This window comes from Rhamphochromis longiceps, linkage group LG22 (assembly GCF_057381845.1).
Source record: "Rhamphochromis longiceps isolate RC_006_pf linkage group LG22, R_longiceps_female_GT1.1, whole genome shotgun sequence".
Classification (NCBI taxonomy): Eukaryota; Metazoa; Chordata; class Actinopteri; order Cichliformes; family Cichlidae; genus Rhamphochromis; species Rhamphochromis longiceps.
The window spans coordinates 26,595,506-26,617,239 of NC_140577.1; the positions used below are offsets into that span (position 1 = coordinate 26,595,506).

Here is a 21,734-nt window from a genome sequence, read left to right on the forward strand (position 1 = left end):
TGGTAGCCAGTGTGTACAAGCATTCATTGTTTCAGCTCTTTCAGATATAAACTTTAAGGGTCACTGGACTTCTTGAAGTTTGTGGAAAAAACTTCACTGTGTTCCTTGAACTCTACCTCAGCAGTTTCTCCACTATGTGAGGGGCACATTGCTCTGCTGGGAGGGTTCTGCTGCCGACAAGTCATTGATCCAGGGGGTGGAGCTCAGGTGGGAGGGTTGTATGGAATTATGCTTGCAGGAATACCAGGACCCAAGGCTTCCAACCAGAACATTGCATTCTAAGCAAGCGATTAAGTGATCAATGTTTTTTCACATCACACACTGTTGTTTCTCACACAGTTGACTTTAAACAGTCAGGCTGCTCTTTTTAATCTCAGTGTCAGGACATGAAACTACCTGACATATCTACGTTTGGAGATCACAGTCAAAGGGGAATATTTGAATTCGTTTGCAGGAGTTTATTAAAAGGATTTGGAGGCTTAATCAATATGACCATTACAGAAAGTTAATTTCTGACCACCCGCACGTACAGTGCATCTATATTTCTATTTCCCAGTAAATCTGTGAATCTGCTGAGACAAACACTGGTGAACTGTGGCCAGTGAGTTTGCACGGACGGACTGGAAGGTCAGATAAGATAAGATATTAGAGAAGATAAAATAATATAAGATAAACCTTTGTTAGTCCCACACGTGGGAAATTTGTTTGGCCACGGCAGAAAGTGGGTAGTACAAAGTTAAGAGCATCACACACAATCTTGAAGTCCATTATCATATGTGCCTCAGTGGAAGTTTTTGTGTTAGTCCCAGCTTTGAGAGGATTTTTTTTCACCTCGTGTGTGCTTGTTCTTTCCTACATATATCTCAAGATTTGAATAATATGTACTTAATATGTATGTACACATATTACAGCTTAATAATATGTATACAGCTGACACAGATAATCGTAACGAGACAGGGCAGGAGCAACACAACATGACGCATACTGACGGGAGACTGTCAAAGTAAAACAGGAAGTACACAGAGGCGCAGACAGGAGGAGAGAGGGAGCACGGGGAGAGCACAGACATAACGGGCTGGGGGAAAACATGGAATAAAACACGGGGGAAATGAGGGCTCACAGATACACAGAGGGGCACACAGGGGGTAAAAGTCACAAGGGGAAGTCAAATAAGGAACAAAATACAAATATACATGAAACTAAGAATGCTGGGCCAACATGGCCCAGGATCATGACAACTTTATCAAGGAAATAATTGCATTTTAAGGGTATTTCCGGTAGCTTTTTTTAAAAAAATGTATTTGCTGCTTTAAAGAGAATTTCAAGCAGTGTGTAGTTTGTGGTTTTTTTGTTAACCGCTGCCAAAGTGTGGCCCACTCATGTTTTGTAACATTTTCTGGACAGCAGTGAAGCTCCATGCAAAGAGGACTAAGATGTGTAAGAATCTGATTATGCAGTCATAGCTTAGTAGTAGTGACTCTTCATTTCGTACAGAAAATGTCAAATATCATCAGCCTGATGATTTAAGTGTCTGTGAGGTTCAGTTGTGATCTCGGGCCCAGATTTACACAGGAAAAATTACTATGTGGATGTTTTTGCATACAAAGACATTTAGAGCAGTTACATGAAAGAAGATGATATTTCTGTTAGACAAACTGTGTGGGCTGAAATGAATCCATACTTCGTTCGCTGAAATACATGTAGTGCGTTTGGCAGAGAAGTCAGTATGAAGGAGGACCTTGTGATATTATTAACACAACAGTGTAATGAAATCAATGAAAGTGTCATCTTCTCCTGGAAGCTGTGATTTGTGTCAACCACTGGTGCCTGGGAAAGGCAACACAGAAGCTTATTTGCACAATGGCGGAGGATTTGTGGGTGTATTGAAATGACATTTCTCCGTAGTATTAGAACAGAGAGCGGGCAATAGTTCATGAATGACACATTGTTACTCTATTCCCTGGCATGGATTACACACTGCCTGTACATTGATGGTTATTGCTGCTATTTTCTCTGACTTATTATCATCTCTCTTCCTTCCATATCGTCCTCTCTCCTTCTGTAACTTCTCTTCCTCTTCCTCCCTGTTTCCACTCTTCCACTTGTAACTCTGTTGTGTATCTCCTCCTCCACAGGCCCCAAGCAAGAGATGATCTACGATTTCTGGCGGATGGTTTGGCAGGAGAACTGCTTCAGCATTGTCATGATCACCAAGCTGGTGGAGGTGGGCAGGGTAGGTTTCCCTCGCCTTTGTCCTGTGACCTCTTTAGCCGCCTGTGAAGATGAATGGAGAGATGGATTCTGAAGTTCCCTTTATCAGGGGCTATATATTAGAAGAGCTGCTCCACTCTGTTTTTGTGGGAGGAAATGGCAGCAGCTGTCTGATCATGAGGGATCACCTTTTACTTTGGTGGCTGTGGTCCAAGGTCAGAGCTTTGAATTTGATGAAGGCCTATGGTGAAGTACTGGAATACAGTAGACGCTTATACTCTTCCTATCTGCTGAATGCAGAAAGCTACAGTTTGTACTCAAAATGTATACAAAAGCAACTGTACAATTCCTAAAATATCATAACTAAGAAATATACCTCAGTTAGGGAAGCATTATTAGTAGTAAACAGAAAAGGGCATACTGTTGGGATACCACAAACTGTTATACTACAGTCACACCAGCAAAAACAGCCCACAACACAACCAAACTTACTGCAAAATGTTTGCAGTGATCTCTTTGCCTTTGAAACGGTTCCTCGGGCACATGATCTACATCTTCAGAGCAGCTTTGGTGCATGAGGACATGTCGGTTTGCAGTTGAATGAGAACAAATTGCTGATTACATGCAATTTAGTTTGTTGTAATACAACAGTGAACTGTAATAATTTGGCATCTGTTGCAAACATGTTGCAATCTACACAGAAATTCACATTAACTGTATACATTCAGAAGCTCATACAGTTGAGAGAGAACTTCAGAAACTCTTCCACAAAGAATGACACACTTGCTGCAGGACAACTGCAAAATGGCATAAGTGCAGACAGTTGCTCCACAACTTTGCCTTTATATAGGAATGCGACCAGAATACAAACAGCTGGCAACCAGTTAAGTTGAGTCCCCAATTTTAATGTTGCAGTGATCAGCAGAGACTGGCTCAGACTGGTTTGTCTGATTTTATAAATTAGAAGGCAGTCCAAGTGGCACTGCAAGTAGCACTGTCACTCACCTTGCAATCGAAAGTGGTTACCCAGAAGTTGAGGGTGCCGCATGCTCAGGCTTTGGGCAACCGTTTGGTCACAGAAATTACTTGCAATTGTTTGCTGAATGTGAAAAAAATCAATGCAATTTCTGGGCAGCAATTTGTCCCTAATTGCAGGGAGGTTGCCATCCCATTTTTACTCTCATGTGACTGAGCTTTTAGGTAGTTTTCTAAGTAGTTTCTTGGGTTGCTCTAATGAAACCTAAGAAATATCTTAACCAGTAAAGTAATTGACTGTTTGCGGTTGTTAAATATTTTGTGTGTAACTATTTTATATTAATATGTATTTCACCCTAAATATGATTGCGTCTGTAGCAAATCTTACTATGCTTAGTTAAAACGAACATTTAGATTGACATTGCTTTAGTGTAATGTTTTACTTCAGTACATAGTAAACAAAAATCTTGTGTCAGCTCAGGTTAGTGATCGTATTTAAGTTTTCATTTTTTCTTAACTTTACAGTCTCTGGATTCTAAATTAGCTAGCAAGTTTTGTTAGTTAAATTAGCTGTGTTTAGTAATGTGTACATTTCAATAGACTGTTGGCATGACAGATTACTGGAAATAATGCTTTGAATCATGAAAATAAATGAAAGGCCTGCACCTCACAATCTTCTCCACAGATTGCTTCTCACTCATTTTAAACTGCAATACATTTCAAGCAGGCTTTTAGAATAGAAGTTACAGTTTAGCAGTTGTTTCCCTTCCAGAAGCATAAATGAAACATAAAGCATGGAACGGCATCTCTTTTTGTGAAATTCAAATAACTTTCCAATCACACGTCGAAGCAAGTGTCGGCCAGGGTCACATATTAACAGGGACAAAAAAATATAAAAGCCTGAACTGTGAAATAATTAATCAATTTTAAATTTCTTTTATGAAACCTTCTGTCAATTAAAAGAATTAAGAAATATAAATGTGATTTTTATTTTAAGAACTTGTTCTACATCCAGCACTTTTGTACAATTCAAAATACATTGTGCTTAGAGCAGGGCGATATGGCCAAAAATATTTATCACGATATATATTTGAAAATTTGCGATAACGATATAACCGACGATATAATTGATGCGAGACAAAATACAACTCCACAACATTACTAGCGCAAAAAGACAACCTTCCATTTATTTTCACTTAAACAAGAAGCTGGTTTTTATGTACATTAAAGCTTTATAAAAATGTAACAGTGCAAATGCAAATTCCTTGCTGAAAGTTTAATCAAAAGGCATTTCCAGTAGAAATGGGCTGACATATCCTGAGCATAACCATGTATAATATCCACTGAAGTTAAAAAGAGGTGCTTTGCAACATTAAACTGCAGTGTGCAGTACGCATTTTTCGGACCATAAGGTACACGGGATTATAAGGCACATTAAGCGAAACAAAGCAGTCAGATAAATCAAACTTTATTAAACTCATTCTTCTTGCTTCCTCCACTTCTGTACCATTGATTCATTAATGTTGAATTCTCTGGCAGCTGCTCTATTCCCATGTTGTTGCAGTATATTAATGACTAACCTTGTATTGTGGATGGATTATCTCAGTTGTTCTCCTGACTGAAGTTTGGTCCGTTTACAGTATCCTGCCATGCGATTGCATTTGTCTCTAACCATGAAGAACCTTCACGTTAACTTTTATAAGTGGAAAAGTGTTAGTGTTCGTCCTCCAGCTTCACTGTTTATGTTATGCTAACATAGCTGTGTCGCTAGCGATCACGTAGCACATCATTATATACCAGCTAGCCCAATTTCAGTAACCCTACAAACGTCACTGCTGTTTAGTTTCCTGTCTTCATTTATGTTGGAAGTGATAGCAGAGCTGTACGTTTGATTTTTTTCAGAAATCTCTCCGTCAGAACGTGCTATATCATGCTTAGGTAACTAGCGAAACTAGCGAGCTAACTTCCGCTAGCTTCCTGCTAACTTCTAACTCCGTTAAATGTAATACATTTTGTTTTCATGGATGCCTGGAAGTTAAACTTTATAGTTACACCTGGTAAAGCAGCAATGCTGATCGTTTTATTAAAGATGAAAGAATTTAGACAGTTTTTAATTCTAAGTGATGCTGCAGTGTTGTTTGACCTGAAACATACGGAGTTTAGGACCCAGATTACTCCCAGATTTAAGAGCATCTTAGTCCGACAAATACGACAATAACGACGGCCGCTTGCATGTTCTGCAAAAAAATGTGCTTTGTTGTGTATCTGACGGACAAACACCAAACCAGTTCCACATCACTGAAGTTGCACCATTTTTACAAACCAATTCTGGTTCATCTGTTTCACTCAACAATCGGCCATGTGCGTATGAAAACAAAGGCACTGCGCATGCGCGTTTTACTCCCATTCTATCGCGATATTTCATTTTCCTATCGTTGCCTAACATTATACCGGTATTACTGTGAACGGTATAATATGGCCCAGCCCTAATTATGCTATTTATTTAGTGTTGTTTTAAGAAATAAAATCACATTGATGATGTAGAGGGCAACGCCCCCATCGGTCACAGCAGATGGCCACCCCTGTCTTTCCTGATTCTGCTGGAGGTTTCTTCCTGTAAGAACGGAGGTTTTTCTTCCCACTTTCGCCAAGTGTTCATTCATAGAGGACGTCGTCTAATTATTAAGATTTTCACTGTCACTGTAGCTTCCTTACCTTATGATATAAAGCACTGTGACATGATTATAACTGAGCTGAGCTGAATTAATACCTGGTTATATTAATTCAGCCATACATTAACTGTATTTAACCTGTAACTGAACTTTCTTTGTTCAGATGAAGTGCTGTAAGTATTGGCCCGATGACACAGAGCTCTACGGTGACATCAAGATAACACTGCTGAAGACTGAAACACTTGCAGAGTACACTGTGCGCACCTTTGCCATGGAGAGGGTGAGTCATACTCTTGCATTATTTTTATATCAAACCTGTGAGCGTGGCCGGTGTGCGTCATTTGTACCCAGCAGCTCAGCTCTCATGTCTTTTTTATTTCAGCTATTTCACTTCTTATAATCATCACTTCACATTACACCTGACTCATTGTTTGTTTTAGAGAGGTTACCCTGCCAAACACGAAGTGTGCCAGTTCCACTTCACCTCTTGGCCTGAGCACGGCGTGCCGTACCACGCTACGGGCCTGTTGGCTTTCCTGCGCCGGGTCAAGGCCTCGACTCCTCCTGATGCTGGACCTGTGGTGGTCCACTGCAGGTAACATCCCTTCTGTCCTGATAATAAGCAAATTGCCTAACAGATATGGTGGCTGTAAATACTCCCTCCTATAAATACGCCATGTTCAACATGTTCCAGTGCGCTTAGATAGCACTTAGCACTGCGTTTTTTTAGCTTCAGTTTGTGTTTTTCTGCATTTCTCAAAATAACTGTCAGCTTCTCTGTTCTGTGTTTGTGTTGTGGAGAGCACAAAAGTGTTGATAAAATAATATGCTTCACACATACCCAGAAAACATTCACAAAGACGCAGGTGGTAGGATTTTTCACAACGGGCAAGGACAGCGTCTGGCTTTTCAGGGAAGAATTTTTTTAAGCTGTCTGTTGACTAATAATTGTTATTAGACCTGCAGCAGAAGCTTTTGCTCACAGATTTCTTTTTGATCCATTTGGGCATTTTTTTCAACATAGAAAATATAGAAAGAAATATAGAACAAGTTTTCATGCTACAATCACGATTAACTTACTTCTACTGTAGAGAAATTGCTAATATAACACTGCCAACAGTTTGTTAGGGCTGCTGTGAAAGCTGTGAATTGAACTCTGGTGCATTCTAAGGAGCTTGGAAAGAAAAGCGTCTGGATTTCCAGACGCTTTTCTTTCCAAGCTCCTTAAACTACGATGACCTGGATGACTGAGAACCTTCACAGACAACTCTGGTGCATCTTATAATAAGCCATCTGTATAAGTGACATAGCTTCTGTTCGTGCAAATCATTTGGTAACTATGGTAACACCCTGTCAGCTTATTAAGTCCATTAGAGAACTTGACAACAGCAAACCTGTGCCAACACTTCACAGCGAAACCAAGTTTGAAAATGCATTTATTTCATTCTGTCTCTACCTCTTTGTCATAACATACAATGATGTGCAGGATAACTGTTCCTACAGCCTTCACTTTAAAGTGGAGCATGACTTGCTGTGCTCCAGTGAAATTTATTTTATTTCAACACCTGGGATCCCTAAAGTGCTTAAGATGCTGGATGAAAGTCAAAAAAATGTCATATGAATCAATTAAATGCCAGTTTGAGTAACAAACAGCTTTACAACAAACAAGTCTGAATGCAAAAATCCAGTGTGTGTACACAAGTAGCTGCCGTATGTAATCACTCACAACAGAAAAACTAATGAGAAACACAAATGAAATGAATGAATGTTTTAAAGCCTAATGTTAGTGTTTTGACCATCACATCTTAGTTCTTCTTTAACCTCAAGTGATCATATTTGGGTGATAAGGTGGTTTTAAATATTATTTATACAATAAAAATTCACACTATATTTTGCACCTTCAGGAACTGAGAGAAATGTCGATGCAACAGGGTCAGTCACAAAAATCTCTGAGTTTCCACTGCACACAAACTTTTCATTGCACTCTTTTTGTAAATACAGGGTGGGCCATTTATATGGATACACCGTAATAAAATGGGAATGGTTGGTGATATTAAAGTCCTGTTTGTGGCACATTAGTATATGTGAGGGGGCAAACTCCTCAAGATGGGTGTGACCATGGCGGGCATTTAGAAGTCGGCCATCTTGGATACAACTTTTGTTTTTTCAATAGAAAGAGGGCCATGTGACACATCAAACTTATTGGTAATGTCACAAGAAAAACAATGGTGTGCTTGGTTTCAACCTAACTTTATTCTTTCATGACTTATTTACAAGTTTCTCTTTGTTCACAGCCATTGACATGTTGAAGAGGTTAACACGTGAGGAGCAGATCGAAATTGTGTTGATATCTGGTGAACGCAGTAACCGGGTCATTGCAGCAGATTTAAATGCAAGAGTTTGTGATTAGTTCAATAATATGGAAAAACAGCTACTTTTATTTTTGTGCTGTCTGCCTTTTATAACCTGATCGTACTGTGTATTATATGGCACCAAGTCAGTCCAAAAAACTCAACTGTCAAAATAGCAGCACCGTATAGTAGGTCAACTGTGAGAAATATAAGCAGGGGTAAATATCACTGAGTCACTTTGGATTTGTAATAATCACCAACATGCTGAGATCTGTTCTTGGTGTTTGTTTTTATTTCAGCCCAGTCTGCCAGTGTACACCCTCTCTTGGATTTCAGATTCTGATCAAGCTGTGATGCTTTTCCGTTTTATCATAAGTGATACTTTTTTAACAACACTGGCGCACCGCTGAGAGTGTTTTTTCCTTTCAGTGGAAGAGCAATGGCTATATGAAGACAAATATTTCTTTGGGTATAAGATATCCCAGCGTTATAGGATATCCCAGTGCAGGCACAGTTTTAAAGTAACTAAGCCTTACCTAGAAAGAGCTGAAGCATTCACAGACATCTGAACATCTTTACAGCAGTGTTAAAGCAAAGCATAGGCCAGAGCAGAGAAACTTCAAGCTATGATAGAAGATAGAAGGTTCGTGTATCTACTGTCTTTATTTGCAGGACAAAAGCTCCATTTGTACACGAGTTAAAGAATCTCATTTATTAATGAAAGGATCCCCATTGAGTTTTTTTTCTTTTCAGTGGTATATTCAGGCCTTCTAATCCATCTCCCCTCTCCTCTGTGACAGCATGGGGGCAGGCAGGACCGGCTGCTACATCGTTCTAGATGTCATGTTGGATATGGCTGAGTGTGAAGGAGTGGTGGACATCTACAACTGTGTTAAGACCCTCTGCTCACGTCGCATCAACATGATCCAGACTGAGGTGAGTGGGAGAGTGGAAATGTGGTTAGAGATGCCATGCTGATGGCTTTAACAGAAGCTCACAGGTTTAGCCTTAACAGCAGGTATTAGTTCATAAACATAAATCATTTTTGTTTCAACTGTAATATTAGTTATTGATAGAACATTGTAAAGCTGCCTAACTTTACAAATTACAAATAGTTTTTTCATTTCATTTCCTTTTTTTTTTTCTACAATAGTGCTGATTGAGGCCAAACTGACAAAAAAAGTAGCATGGATAAAGGCGATGGGTCATGGGTTTTAATCTTTGAATTCAGGTGTTTTCAGTCATTGAAACACCTCAAATTAAGTGATTAATCGTGCTGTCTGACTTTTATAAAAATATGGGGAAGAATTAGTTTTTAAAGGAGAAAGAAAAAATGTAAATGATTGTTAATATGAAGAAGTAAAGTAAGTAAAAAGCCACCTTCAAGGCATTGCTGTATATATATTATAGCTCTGATTTATTTCTATAAAATACTGTCTATCCAACTTTTGACGGAGCCAAATGTAGGGAAATGATGTATACACATATACACCCATCTGTTTATACATGTATTTAATTATGTAAATGTACAATATTGTCTTTAACTAATTATATTATCTGTAACTGTTTCATGCAAAAACGATTCTACACTGAATATATATTTAAAAATGTAATTATGTTGAATTAGCAAAGAAGCAGCTACATTAGTGTAGAAGACCAGTGTCAGACTTCTTTTATTAAAGACACATATCATTCATTCATTTGATAAAATCCTTGCTTTAATTGTATAAATAAACTCACAACTCACAGTTTTTTTTATTCAAAGTGTGCTTAGAGTGAACTCACAATCTTCAAATAAATAAGCGGGAGAAAGACATTAATTACCGCAATAAATAAAACTATTAAAAGTTGGAACGTCATTCTTTTCTTAATAAGTCGGGAATAGGAGACGGCACAGTAAATACACAAACAATAGTATTTATTTCCCTTTAATTTCATCTCTTCTCTTAGCTGCAGCTTGTCTACCAGTTAAATATGAGTACAATTATAGAGCATATTAAAAATGATAAATAAGTTGGAAGAGGGACAGTTTTATGTCTGTAATTATGAATGTATCCTCAGCTCTTTGATCTGTTGTTTTGTTGAACATCAAAACATATTTCCTAGTTTCCTCGTTAATTGCACAGCTCGTGACTTTTTTAAATGGTGCGTGTGGGCAGTGTTTAGCTCCTCTGATGTGTGTTTGCTGGACTTTTTTACCCCATTTTATGGACACTTTTTTCTGCTTGGAAACAATACCCGAGTGTCGGCATGGTAATGTGAAGAGTATTGAACAGCTCTGACTGTTAGTCAACAGCATTAATTAAATTCAGCATTGTTTTTGACGAGTGGGCAATTAACAGTGAGGCCGCTCCTTGGTGAGACGGAGGGGTTTTATGTGACTTGGGAAAAGTGGGAATGCGTTACCCTCTGTGTGTGTTTCAGGAACAGTATGTTTTCATCCACGATGCCATTCTGGAGGCTTGTCTGTGTGGTGAGACTGCCATCCCTGTGACTGAGTTTGCTCTCACTTACAAAGAAATGCTAAAGGTCGACTCACAGAGCAACAGTTCGCAGCTGAAGGAGGAGTTTCAGGTAATACTGAGAGACGATGACGTCATTTTTCATTTCAAACTGGGGTAGAGTTAAAAATTCACATGTTATGCATGTTGTGAAATCAGCTGAATCACAGCAAATCAGCACTTTTTACTTTTTTGTTGTCTACAGAGGCACATATTTGTTGAATCTGTGTTCTGGATCCTTTTCTCACCTAAATCGGTTCAGCAAATGAATATTCAAAAGGAAAAAAAAAACACCCATAAAGATTTAAACCCACTTAGAAGTTGGAAAAAAAGACACTTCTGAACTTGCCTGAGGATCTTCGCACTTTAAATTACTTATTAAAAGTTAAAAGTATCACAAACTCCAATGGAGGTGTCTGAACACTCACTACCACATTCCCAAACAGAAAACACTTGATTTTTGTATCAGTCGAACAAACAGCTCGTATGCATCCTCGATCGTCCAGGTGAGGGAATCCCAGAAAGTCAGTTCTGTTCATCTGGACGTCATGTTGATGCGCGAAATCACTCAGTCATCACTAGAAGCTTTACGTTAGAGATTGAAATCCACATTGTGTATTTGTTCTTTATGTAGTATTGTTGCTTTTCTTTATACATGTGTTATTGATTGGTGACCTTTGTGTAGCGGCTCCCCGCTCATAACGGCAACTTGTTCCCCAAATGCAATATTATGGTTACGAGTTCTGTTCATTTTATCTAAACCAATGGGGCATCATTCACAATGCTATCTGGCAGCTTAGATAATCGTTCCCTTTCAATTTCCAATTCCTTGATAATATGCTTTTTGTAGTGTATTAGATTGCAATAAATGTGTTTTTATCTATTAAACCCTGTGGGGGTTTAAACTGATAATGAATGTGTTTTAAAGTTTTCTAAGATAGGTATGCTTGTCAGGTATTGACAGTGAAGCTGCTTGAGCAGAGAACATTTTCATTGCCTCTGTCAATCCCTCTTTGATCCCATTTCTGTTTTGCTGCGTCTGTCTCCTCTTATCACAATCTTTATTCTTAGTGTTTCATTTTATCTCCCAATCTAGAATGTGGAAACATTCTCAAACACACGCCCGTCTTTCTAATTGTCTTCTCTGCACACTCCTTTCTCCTTTACCTTCCCCGGTCCTCCTCCTCCTCCTCCCCAGACTCTGAACTCTGTGACTCCTCACCTGGATGTGGAGGAGTGCAGCATCTCCCTGATGCCCCGAAACCGTGAGAAGAACCGCAGCATGGATGTGCTGCCCCCGGACCGCTCGCTGGCCTTTCTCGTCACCACAGAAGGAGAGAGCAGCAACTACATCAATGCAGCGCTCGCAGACAGCTTCCTCCGGCCTGCTGCCTTTGTGGTGACGCCACACCCACTGCCCGGCACAACCACCGACTTCTGGAGGCTCGTGTATGACTACGGCTGCACCTCTGTGGTGATGCTCAATCAGCTCAACCAGTCCAACTCAGCCTGGGTAAGAGAAAAGGGACTGAGACTGAATTTTATTATTAACTTAAGTTCTAATATCTAACTCATCAGCTTACAACTTATAATTCAGCCATGGGCGATTAAGTCTCACTATCTGAGAACATCTGCAATACAGCAGGATTTTGATTAATCCATACAGTTGCATACTCTCAAATATACATATTACTCCAATACTGAATTTTCTTTTTACCTGAATACAAAAAAACCCCTTTATGTCCAAAAACAGAGGCATTTGGCTTTATTTTGTATCTATATAATTTATCTTATGTTTTCTGTTATTCAGCACAGTCAGGTTTAACTGCTGCCACCAGTGCAGCTTTTACCCTGTGAAATGTATTTATTATCTAAAGAAGATGCAGGGTCAGAAGAATGCCAGGACCAATTTTCTACCACTTCCAAGCACTGCAAGGCAAGCACTAAGTTGAAGAGCAGAGAAAAAGAACAGAAAAAAGCAACATAACTAAAGCGCTGTCAAGCTCCCTTTTAAGTCTGCTTGCAAGGAGCATTTCCTCCAACCTCAGAAATCAAGCAGCAGAGATGAGGAGCACTTTTACTGTTATATATAAGAGAGAAACATTTCTATTTCAGATACTGCAGTTCAAGGACCTTGGTGACCTTGTTTTCCAAACGAAATGTTTAAAAGATGCATCAAAATTTAAAACATTTACATCATTCAGAAAAATAAAGCAATGGATGAACTTAATTTGGGTTGTGAAAAGCATTTTTGCTTTGATAAATAATTCTAACAGACACTCTTGTCAAAATTCAAGCATAGCAGTGTCCAGCAAGTGCATGCAAACTGTCATTCCCAATTTTATTGGATTGGGCTTTTTAGCGAGCCAAGGCTGCCGTAAAAATTTTTTAAACTCTTTCATGTCACTGTAATGTCATCAATTGTATTTAAAGCTGATCACACCATGAATAAAAAGCTACGTGTAGAGCTAAAACAACCTGAGGTATCCTGGAGATTGGAGCAGCACATCCAGTTTCTTTCCGCTGGGAGCTTTTGAAGAGATCATTTTACCCTACAAAGAAATTAGTGCTCGTGGGGTTTAGAAACTTTTAGGGTGGCCTTTGAAGTAGTATGCAAGACTTTTCTGCTCTGTGCTGTGCCTATATTAGGTTCACCATACGACAACAAGGATAGGCTACAGCCCCCTGTGACCCTGAATTAGATAAGAAAGTGGATGAATTGTTTCTCAAAGGGTTTCCAGTCTTAACGTTCTAAGACCCAAACCCTTTCATGGCATGCATTTTTCATTTTTCTTTGCTATTTGGGCTGATTGGGACCTGATGAATGTAAAAACAAAGAATTACCTGATTATTTTCTTTTACCTGATTTTTGTTTCTGAGAAAAATTAGATCCACATATAAGAACATTCATTTTAAATTTTGATGGAACAGTGGCAGAATATTGTCCTTGTAAGTGGATATCAGGCCCTTGTAGAGCAAAATTTAGTATTTTGGTCTAGACAACCCAAAATGTGATGTCCACATATGTGGACGCCAGGTCCTAGGAGGTTAAGAGCAGGTTCCCCCCAATGCAATATAAGACAAGCTGAGGAAAAAACTGTTTGATCAATGGCTCAGTAACACTAGAAAAAAATAGAATGTGCATCTAGAAACAATTGGTTGTTACACTGAATTTCTTTGCTGTCAGAGACCAATTGCAAGTAGTTGCAGTGTCCAGATATGGAGGGTTTTGCCCGCTCAAACTCTGGGCAACCATTTTCGATTGTAAGGTAACTGCACAGTTTACCTGGTGGGAGGCCGTCTGACTCTAAAGAATCCAACTTGACTGACTGAAATTACTTTCAAGCAGGTTTGCAAATAATTATCATCTAGTTTAGAAATGCAGACAGACTGCAGTCATTCTGAGTTCATCTGCACTGATGAGTACAACTCATCTGCAACACGTCTCTTTGCAGCAGCAGACTTGACTCAACTGGTTGCCAGATTTTTGTTTTCCAGTGAAAGCGAGGTTGCCTGCTGCCTGTGTCATTTTGCAGTTAAATCAGTCCTACAGCACTGATATTATGATTTGCGGAGGAAATTCGGAGTGTAGCATCAGGGGAGCATGAATTGCAGGAAGTGCCCCTTTTCAGACCTCTTTCAGGACCTTTTAGTTTTTCCTACTCTTTTGTATTTCCTTCTGAGCGGACCTGAAAAACTGCTGGCCATAGCTCATTCGTTTAATGGTATAATGTGTCACTTTGAAATAAAATGAATAAATAGATAAAAAACAATAAAGTCACCAGTCAAAAGAAAGACAAAATATTCTATCTGAGTAGCATTCAGATAAATACAATAAACAGGAATGCTGCAATCAGCTCTATCAATTCCATTTGGAAATGACATCACAAACTAAAACTCGATGATTGCTTATATCGAATATAATGATTTTTTTTACTGTTTAAAAATGAGCACTGCTAAAACTGAAATCACAGAAATAGAGTGTTTGTCATTTGCCATGCTGACACTCCTTATATTGTCAGCTAATAAATAAAAAGAACATGTATCCATAAAACAGGCTCCAGCACTACTTGTAGTCACAGCTGGGAAGCCTGTATTTAAAAATCTTAGCAAAACAAAGATTACTGCTTACAAGGCTTTCTTTTTAATATAGTGCATGGAAACTAACAGCGTCAACATGTCATTCTTATCCTCTTTTCCTTTAAAAGAAGATATGAATGTGAGTCACACACAGTTTGGAGAGGTCATCTGCACAAAGCTTCAATCCTCTGTTCATGCCATCCAATTCATTTACACAGCCCGTCACTGCATTAACACGTTCTTATCGTTTGGGCCCATGTTTGCTCATGCGTGGGTTTGTTCTGCTGTCTCGCTATCGCTCCTCTGTCACCGTGTCATGTCTTGTTCCTGCTCACCATTTCCACTATGCCTGTCAGCTGCAACCTGTCCTTTTTTCTCTGTCACTCTCTTCTTCTTCTTCGTCTTCCTCCTTGTCTCACTACCAGTGGATTAACAGTTTGACCCTCCAACACACACTCACTCAATTTGTCCTCTTAACTTGGAGCTGCCTGTCTCCTGCCTGGATGTATAAATATTTATCGCCCCTCCTGCCCAATGTCACCGGTTAATACCCTTCTGTCAGTGTGAAATGCCGTTATCACTTCCTACTCTAAGGATCTGCTCAACCCCAAAGTCACTGCAGAATACGTCCATGTGACAGCGCTTGCTCCCCTGTGTGTGCCCCCCCTCCACTCCCACTTGGCCAGGGGATGCGCTTTTGAAGTGGCAGTGATAGGAGACCTTGTCTTTTGTGAGCGTCCAACCTCTCAGCTAACTTCCTGTTTATCTCTCCCGAGCACAGCCAAGGTCTCTTACTCCATTAATTTATAATGTACTAATGGTAATGATTGGGACTCATGAATAATTCAAGCTAGGTGACCGCTGCTTATGTGAAGGATTGTTCCCGCTGACGAGTGGTTTGTTTTTTTGCTCATTTAATTCACAGTTGCCATTTGTAGATAATCATTGTCATTTAGGCTAATTGTCTCTCCTGTCAATACTCAGGTGTCTTGTTACTGGCTTCACCATCACTGGGTGCTGACATAATTATTTGCACTGCCTCAAGCAAGTGTGGGCTAATGACCTGCTCCCTTCTCTTCTTGCCTCCTTTCTCGTCTCAGCCTTGTCTGCAGTACTGGCCTGAACCTGGGCTGCAGCAGTTTGGACCCATGACCGTGGAGCTTCTGTCCAGGACAGCTGACGATGATGTTATAATCCGTCTCTTCCGGGTTCAGAATATAACTCGGGTAGGTGGAACCACCATAACAAAAAACATCATAGTGATGCCCAGGCCTACTCTGTGATATTTGAATGAGTATGGTGAATCAGGAGACAGATTATACTAAGAAAACTAAGTCTAGCTATGAAAAATCAATAACGTGGAAACAGCAAACTGTGTTTGCAACAGTTTTGCAAATCAGCTTAGGAAAAAAAGAATCTTAACATTTTAGACCAATTTCAGCTTCTTACCTGGGAAACTGCTATAAAGTCAGTATATTAATATTTAGTTTGAGGAGCACATTTCTGCTCTTCTACAATTATAGGAGTTCTGATATTGTTCCTGCTTTACATGAGCAAACATGACACAGTAATGCACAACAATGGGAGCCACATTCCATAAGTTGATGTTAGGACTTGCATTACATGCACTATTCCCACATAGCAGTAAGGTCTGGCCCGGATCTGGTGTCAAGCCGGCACTGCTGGCTGACTTCTGGCATGGTAAGTGGTATGTCATCCAGATATGGGCCAGGCCTGGCATAAATGGCACTGTCTATGTGATGGCATGCCACATCTGGCCCAATTGTGCTTTGGTTTATGTGGCCCAGGCTCATAGAAAACAGGCCTGCCCAAGCTGGCACTTCTGACTGACTGGTGTCATGGCAGGGTGTGTGTCAACCAGATGTGGGCCAGGTCTGGCAATGATGGCACTATTTATGTTCCTATTTTCCTGTTTTAGTTAGAAGATCCAAATGCCATGTTGCAATACTATACTGCTATAGTAGCCAACGTTTCAAATGCAGGTTTGACAGGTTTGTGAGTGTACACTTTATCCAAAACCTCGTGAAGGTTTAGTCATGTTTACCACTGGGTGGCTGTAGCTCAGGAAGTAGAGCAGGTCACCTACTGATTGGAAGGTTAGCTAGTTCGATCCCTGGCTCCTCCAATCTGCATGTCAAGAGTGTGACTGAATGTGAATGTAGTTAGGAAGCGCTCAGTTTAGAGAGAGTGTGAGATTGGGTGAATGTGGCATGTTGTATAGAGCACTGTGAGTAATCCAGGAGAGTAGAAAAGCACTACATTAGAATCAGTCCATTCACTGTCTCAAGGGAGATTTGTCATGTTACTTTTGCACTATTTTGTTCCAGCACATGTTGTTATTATATGTGTGGTACACATTAGGCTGACATTTGGGGCCAGAGCTGAAACTGTTCTGGGCCAGCACAGGGCCGTCAGTGTGTCTGCAACTGGCCTTGTGCTGGCCCATGTGTGGGCCAACCCTGGCAAACCAGATCTGGACCACCAAAGGGCCGTCATTCTTTGCGGTATGTGGGCCATGTGTAAGCACATTGTGTTGGCCAGATCCGAGCCATAACAATTTTGCTATGTGGGTTGGAGGGACCATGTTGAAGTTTTCAAGAATCTCTAACAACCACCTTTGTGTCGAGAGCCATTTACTGATGACAAGAATCCAGTATACCAGTACAGTTTGTTTTGTTCAACTTCCAAAGGCCTATATCTGATAGTCAGTGCAAAGCTGTTCTGTAACATCCTGTTCCATCATGACAAAAATCCCACACACAGGGATGCATATACTCACTTTTCAAGTTCAGGTTTATTTCTGGGTCAGTATCAGGGTGGCTCACTTCTTACCAGGTTGCATTACCATGGTAACTTACACTCCACACCAAGCCTGCTTTGGAGCAGGTGAATTTTGAGGTAAGAGATCAGTGGGTATGAAATCACCGCCTACTGATTTTTTTTTTTTTTTATGTTTTTAAAAAGCAGCTGCAGCAACCTTTGAAGCAATTTTTATATTCTTTAGTATGTGATCTTAAAAGTGGTCGCGTACATTGTAATTGTGGATGCTATATATTCAATTTGTGCATAAGCTAATTCTACGCTAATTGTGCTATCAATGAAATGAATGTTGTTTCCCTGAACCAGCTGAAGAAGCTGATGAGCCTCAACTTTCACAAACATTTCTGAAAAACATGGCAGTTTGGAAATGGGCCTGTAAATCTGTAAATTAGTGGCGTCTATGAAGGGTTTTTTAAGCAGAGGGAAGACACTGGCAGGGTTAAAGTAGTCTGGATTGCAGCCAGATAAAAGGGAATTGTTTATAATAGAGAGAAGTCAAGCGGAGATGACAGGTAAAACCTCTTTAATCAATTTAGGAGGGATAATGTCAGCTGGGCCGGAAGAAGTGTGCATGTGTGTGACTATATCAATGAGATCTGTTGTGAAAATCAGATAAAACCTGAAAAACAGAAGTGGGTAGTGGGTAACTGTTGGGCAGGTTGCACAAAAACAGAACTAAACTGTGACTTGCTACAGTTAATCTTGGTAACAAAAACGTTCAGAATTTTTTTTCATAGATAGAAAATATAAAAATGTGTCATTGTGTTGAACAAGAACCTTGGATTGTGCATATTATTGTTAATCAAACTACAGGGAGTGCAGAATTATTAGGCAAGTTGTATTTTTGAGGAATAATTTTATTATTGAACAACAACCATGTTCTCAATGAACCCAAAAAACTCATTAATATCAAAGCTGAATGTTTTTGGAAGTAGTTTTTAGTTTGTTTTTAGTTTGAGCTATTTTAGGGGGATATCTGTGTGTGCAGGTGACTATTACTGTGCATAATTATTAGGCAACTTAACAAAAAACAAATATATACCCATTTCAATTATTTATTTTTACCAGTGAAACCAATATAACTCCACATTATCTCCACATTCACAAATATACATTTCTGACATTCAAAAACAAAACAAAAACAAATCAGCGACCAATATAGCCACCTTTCTTTGCAAGGACACTCAAAAGCCTGCCATCCATGGATTCTGTCAGTGTTTTGATCTGTTCACCATCAACATTGCGTGCAGCAGCAACCACAGCCTCCCAGACACTGTTCAGAGAGGTGTACTGTTTTCCCTCCTTGTAAATCTCACATTTGATGATGGACCACAGGTTCTCAATGGGGTTCAGATCAGGTGAACAAGGTGGCCATGTCATTAGTTTTTCTTCTTTTATACCCTTTCTTGCCAGCCACGCTGTGGAGTACTTGGACGCGTGTGATGGAGCATTGTCCTGCATGAAAATCATGTTTTTCTTGAAGGATGCAGACTTCTTCCTGTACCACTGCTTGAAGAAGGTGTCTTCCAGAAACTGGCAGTAGGACTGGGAGTTGAGCTTGACTCCATCCTCAACCCGAAAAGGCCCCACAAGCTCATCTTTGATGATACCAGTCCAAACCAGTACTCCACCTCCACCTTGCTGGCGTCTGAGTCGGCCTGGAGCTCTCTGCCCTTTACCAATCCAGCCACGGGCCCATCCATCTGGCCCATCAAGACTCACTCTCATTTCATCAGTCCATAAAACCTTAGAAAAACCAGTCTTGAGATATTTCTTGGCCCAGTCTTGACATTTCAGCTTGTGTGTCTTGTTCAGTGGTGGTCGTCTTTCAGCCTTTCTTACCTTGGCCATGTCTCTGAGTATTGCACACCTTGTGCTTTTGGGCACTCCAGTGATGTTGCAGCTCTGAAATATGGCCAAACTGGTGGCAAGTGGCATCTTGGCAGCTGCACGCTTGACTTTTCTCAGTTCATGGGCAGTTATTTTGCGCCTTGGTTTTTCCACACGCTTCTTGCGACCCTGTTGACTATTTTGAATGAAACACTTGATTGTTCGATGATCACGCTTCAGAAGCTTTGCAATTTTGAGACTGCTGCATCCCTCTGCAAGATATCTCACTATTTTTGACTTTTCTGAGCCTGTCAAGTCCTTCTTTTGACCCATTTTGCCAAAGGAAAGGACGTTGCCTAATAATTATGCACACCTGATATAGGGTGTTGATGTCATTAGACCACACCCCTTCTCATTACAGAGATGCACATCACCTAATATGCTTAATTGGTAGTAGGCTTTCGAGCCTATACAGCTTGGAGTAAGACAACATGCATGAAGAGGATGATGTGGACAAAATACTCATTTGCCTAATAATTCTGCACTCCCTGTAGCAAAATGTTCTGGGAAGACAAGACTGACTGTAAAAGTGTCAGAAATTATACATTTGTGATCAGACAATGATTCAGACACTCTCAGGGAGTTTATTGATATAATGAGAGTAAAGACCAGATCCAGTGTACGTCCACCATTATGTCCTTATTAGTCATTTAACTGATGTGCTAAGTTAAATGACTTTGAAATATTGAGAAAATCTCTGGCAGTGCAGTTACAGGGATCATCAATGTGTAAATTAATCACACCTAACAAAATATATTTTTCTTAAATTTAACAGCAACAGATGCAAGCAGATTAGAGAATTAATTCAGAAATATTACCAGATTTAAGAGTTTGGTAGATAACAATAAGGCAAAATGGATATTCACACTGAATTTTGAAAAGCAGTGACTTGGCAAGTGTGAAATGAATCATGAGTAAAATTAAATACAGTTTAAATTATTCTTGTAAACTAATGCTCTTAGTTTACAAGAGCATTAGTTTGCCTGACAGTCTCAGAATCAAGAATTCAAGAATTTGTAGTTGGGTGACTAAAATTCCCTGAAACCAGCAGGGCCCTGGTTTAAACCAACTGAAACAGATACTGCAGGCCACAAACCCATTATAAACAAATGATTTACTAGTTAAGATATCTATTTTTACAAAAACCGATAACTGCAGGAGAGACGAGCTTCAGTGGCTGACACTTACATGGTACAGTAAGATTATTAAACCTGGCTGTAGAAATATGGTCAATGTGGGTTTTTCCATCTGTGCCTTATAATCACAGGCATTGGTGAAGTTGAAGTGGCTGACCTTGAGACCTAAAAACTTGGTGTTGTAGTGGTAGAACAGCAGATGTGCAATTTATCTGGTGAAAATCTATCTAATATTAATGGTAAGAAAATAACTGTACCTGTAATGGAGCAGGGGTTAGCAGGAGTCTTCCACCGTCATGCTGTAGAAGTCACAAGTGAAGGCTTAGATCAATATTTGTGGTCAGAATACTTGAATCCCCGTCATTTGGGTGAAGATCATTTTGCTTTAAAAGGTTCACGTAGGTTGAGGAATGATGTGAAGTTGTCCACAAAGGGGATGTCATTATTCCTGCAGAGGCCCTTAAGCCAGATGTGAAACTCACACAGACAGCTGAACTTCACAACACTAATAGGGGGGTGTCAGCAAACAGATGATACGCTGCTTTCAAGTGGCCATAGAAGGCCCACAAGTCTTTTTTGAGGGTCTCTGATTAATGATATTTTAAGTCATGAGTTTGGATGTGGACAACTGTTGTAGAGGCTTTGTGGTAGGTTTTCCACAGCTGTAGAGCTTTTAGAGCGATGCCATTCACACAGTCTGGGATAGCTAAGCATAGGGGGAACCCTGGGTTAACATAGTGAGCTGGTCACCAGGTTTGTGTGACCACTTATCCTAATAAACACCAGTGTTATGTTAAGTGAATCCAGATAAAGAAACATACTCTGGGCATGTTGAAATCACTAGTACAGGGTTCACAGCATGTACTCCACTAAGCTTAACTCTCTTTCAGGAACAGAAAATTCAAAGTTCTCCTCATTTGGGGTCACCAAGCTTGGAGCTGTTAGTTAAACCTACTTCTTGGAATAGGGCCCTGAGTAAGGAATATACAACGGATGAGTTTACAAAGTGGAACACAGGACTAGAGTTTACATACACTGGGAGTGACAAACAGAGTGAGAATGAGATGCAGGTGGAGG

At 39.9% G+C, this 21,734-nt stretch overlaps 1 protein-coding gene across 3 annotated transcripts in view; it reads left to right on the forward strand.

Annotated features, from left to right (window-relative positions):
- Positions 1 to 21,734, forward strand: part of LOC146644220 (receptor-type tyrosine-protein phosphatase U-like) — a 258,409-nt gene that overhangs the window by 231,164 nt on the left and 5,511 nt on the right. For all 3 annotated transcript variants that reach the window (XM_085397138.1, XM_085397139.1, XM_085397140.1), the window contains 7 exons: positions 2,136 to 2,233; positions 6,022 to 6,138; positions 6,299 to 6,453; positions 9,010 to 9,145; positions 10,634 to 10,783; positions 11,909 to 12,223; positions 15,891 to 16,016. In XM_085397138.1, the coding sequence (XP_085253264.1) occupies positions 2,136 to 2,233; positions 6,022 to 6,138; positions 6,299 to 6,453; positions 9,010 to 9,145; positions 10,634 to 10,783; positions 11,909 to 12,223; positions 15,891 to 16,016 (1,097 nt within the window). The remainder of the gene's footprint in view (positions 1 to 2,135; positions 2,234 to 6,021; positions 6,139 to 6,298; positions 6,454 to 9,009; positions 9,146 to 10,633; positions 10,784 to 11,908; positions 12,224 to 15,890; positions 16,017 to 21,734) is intronic.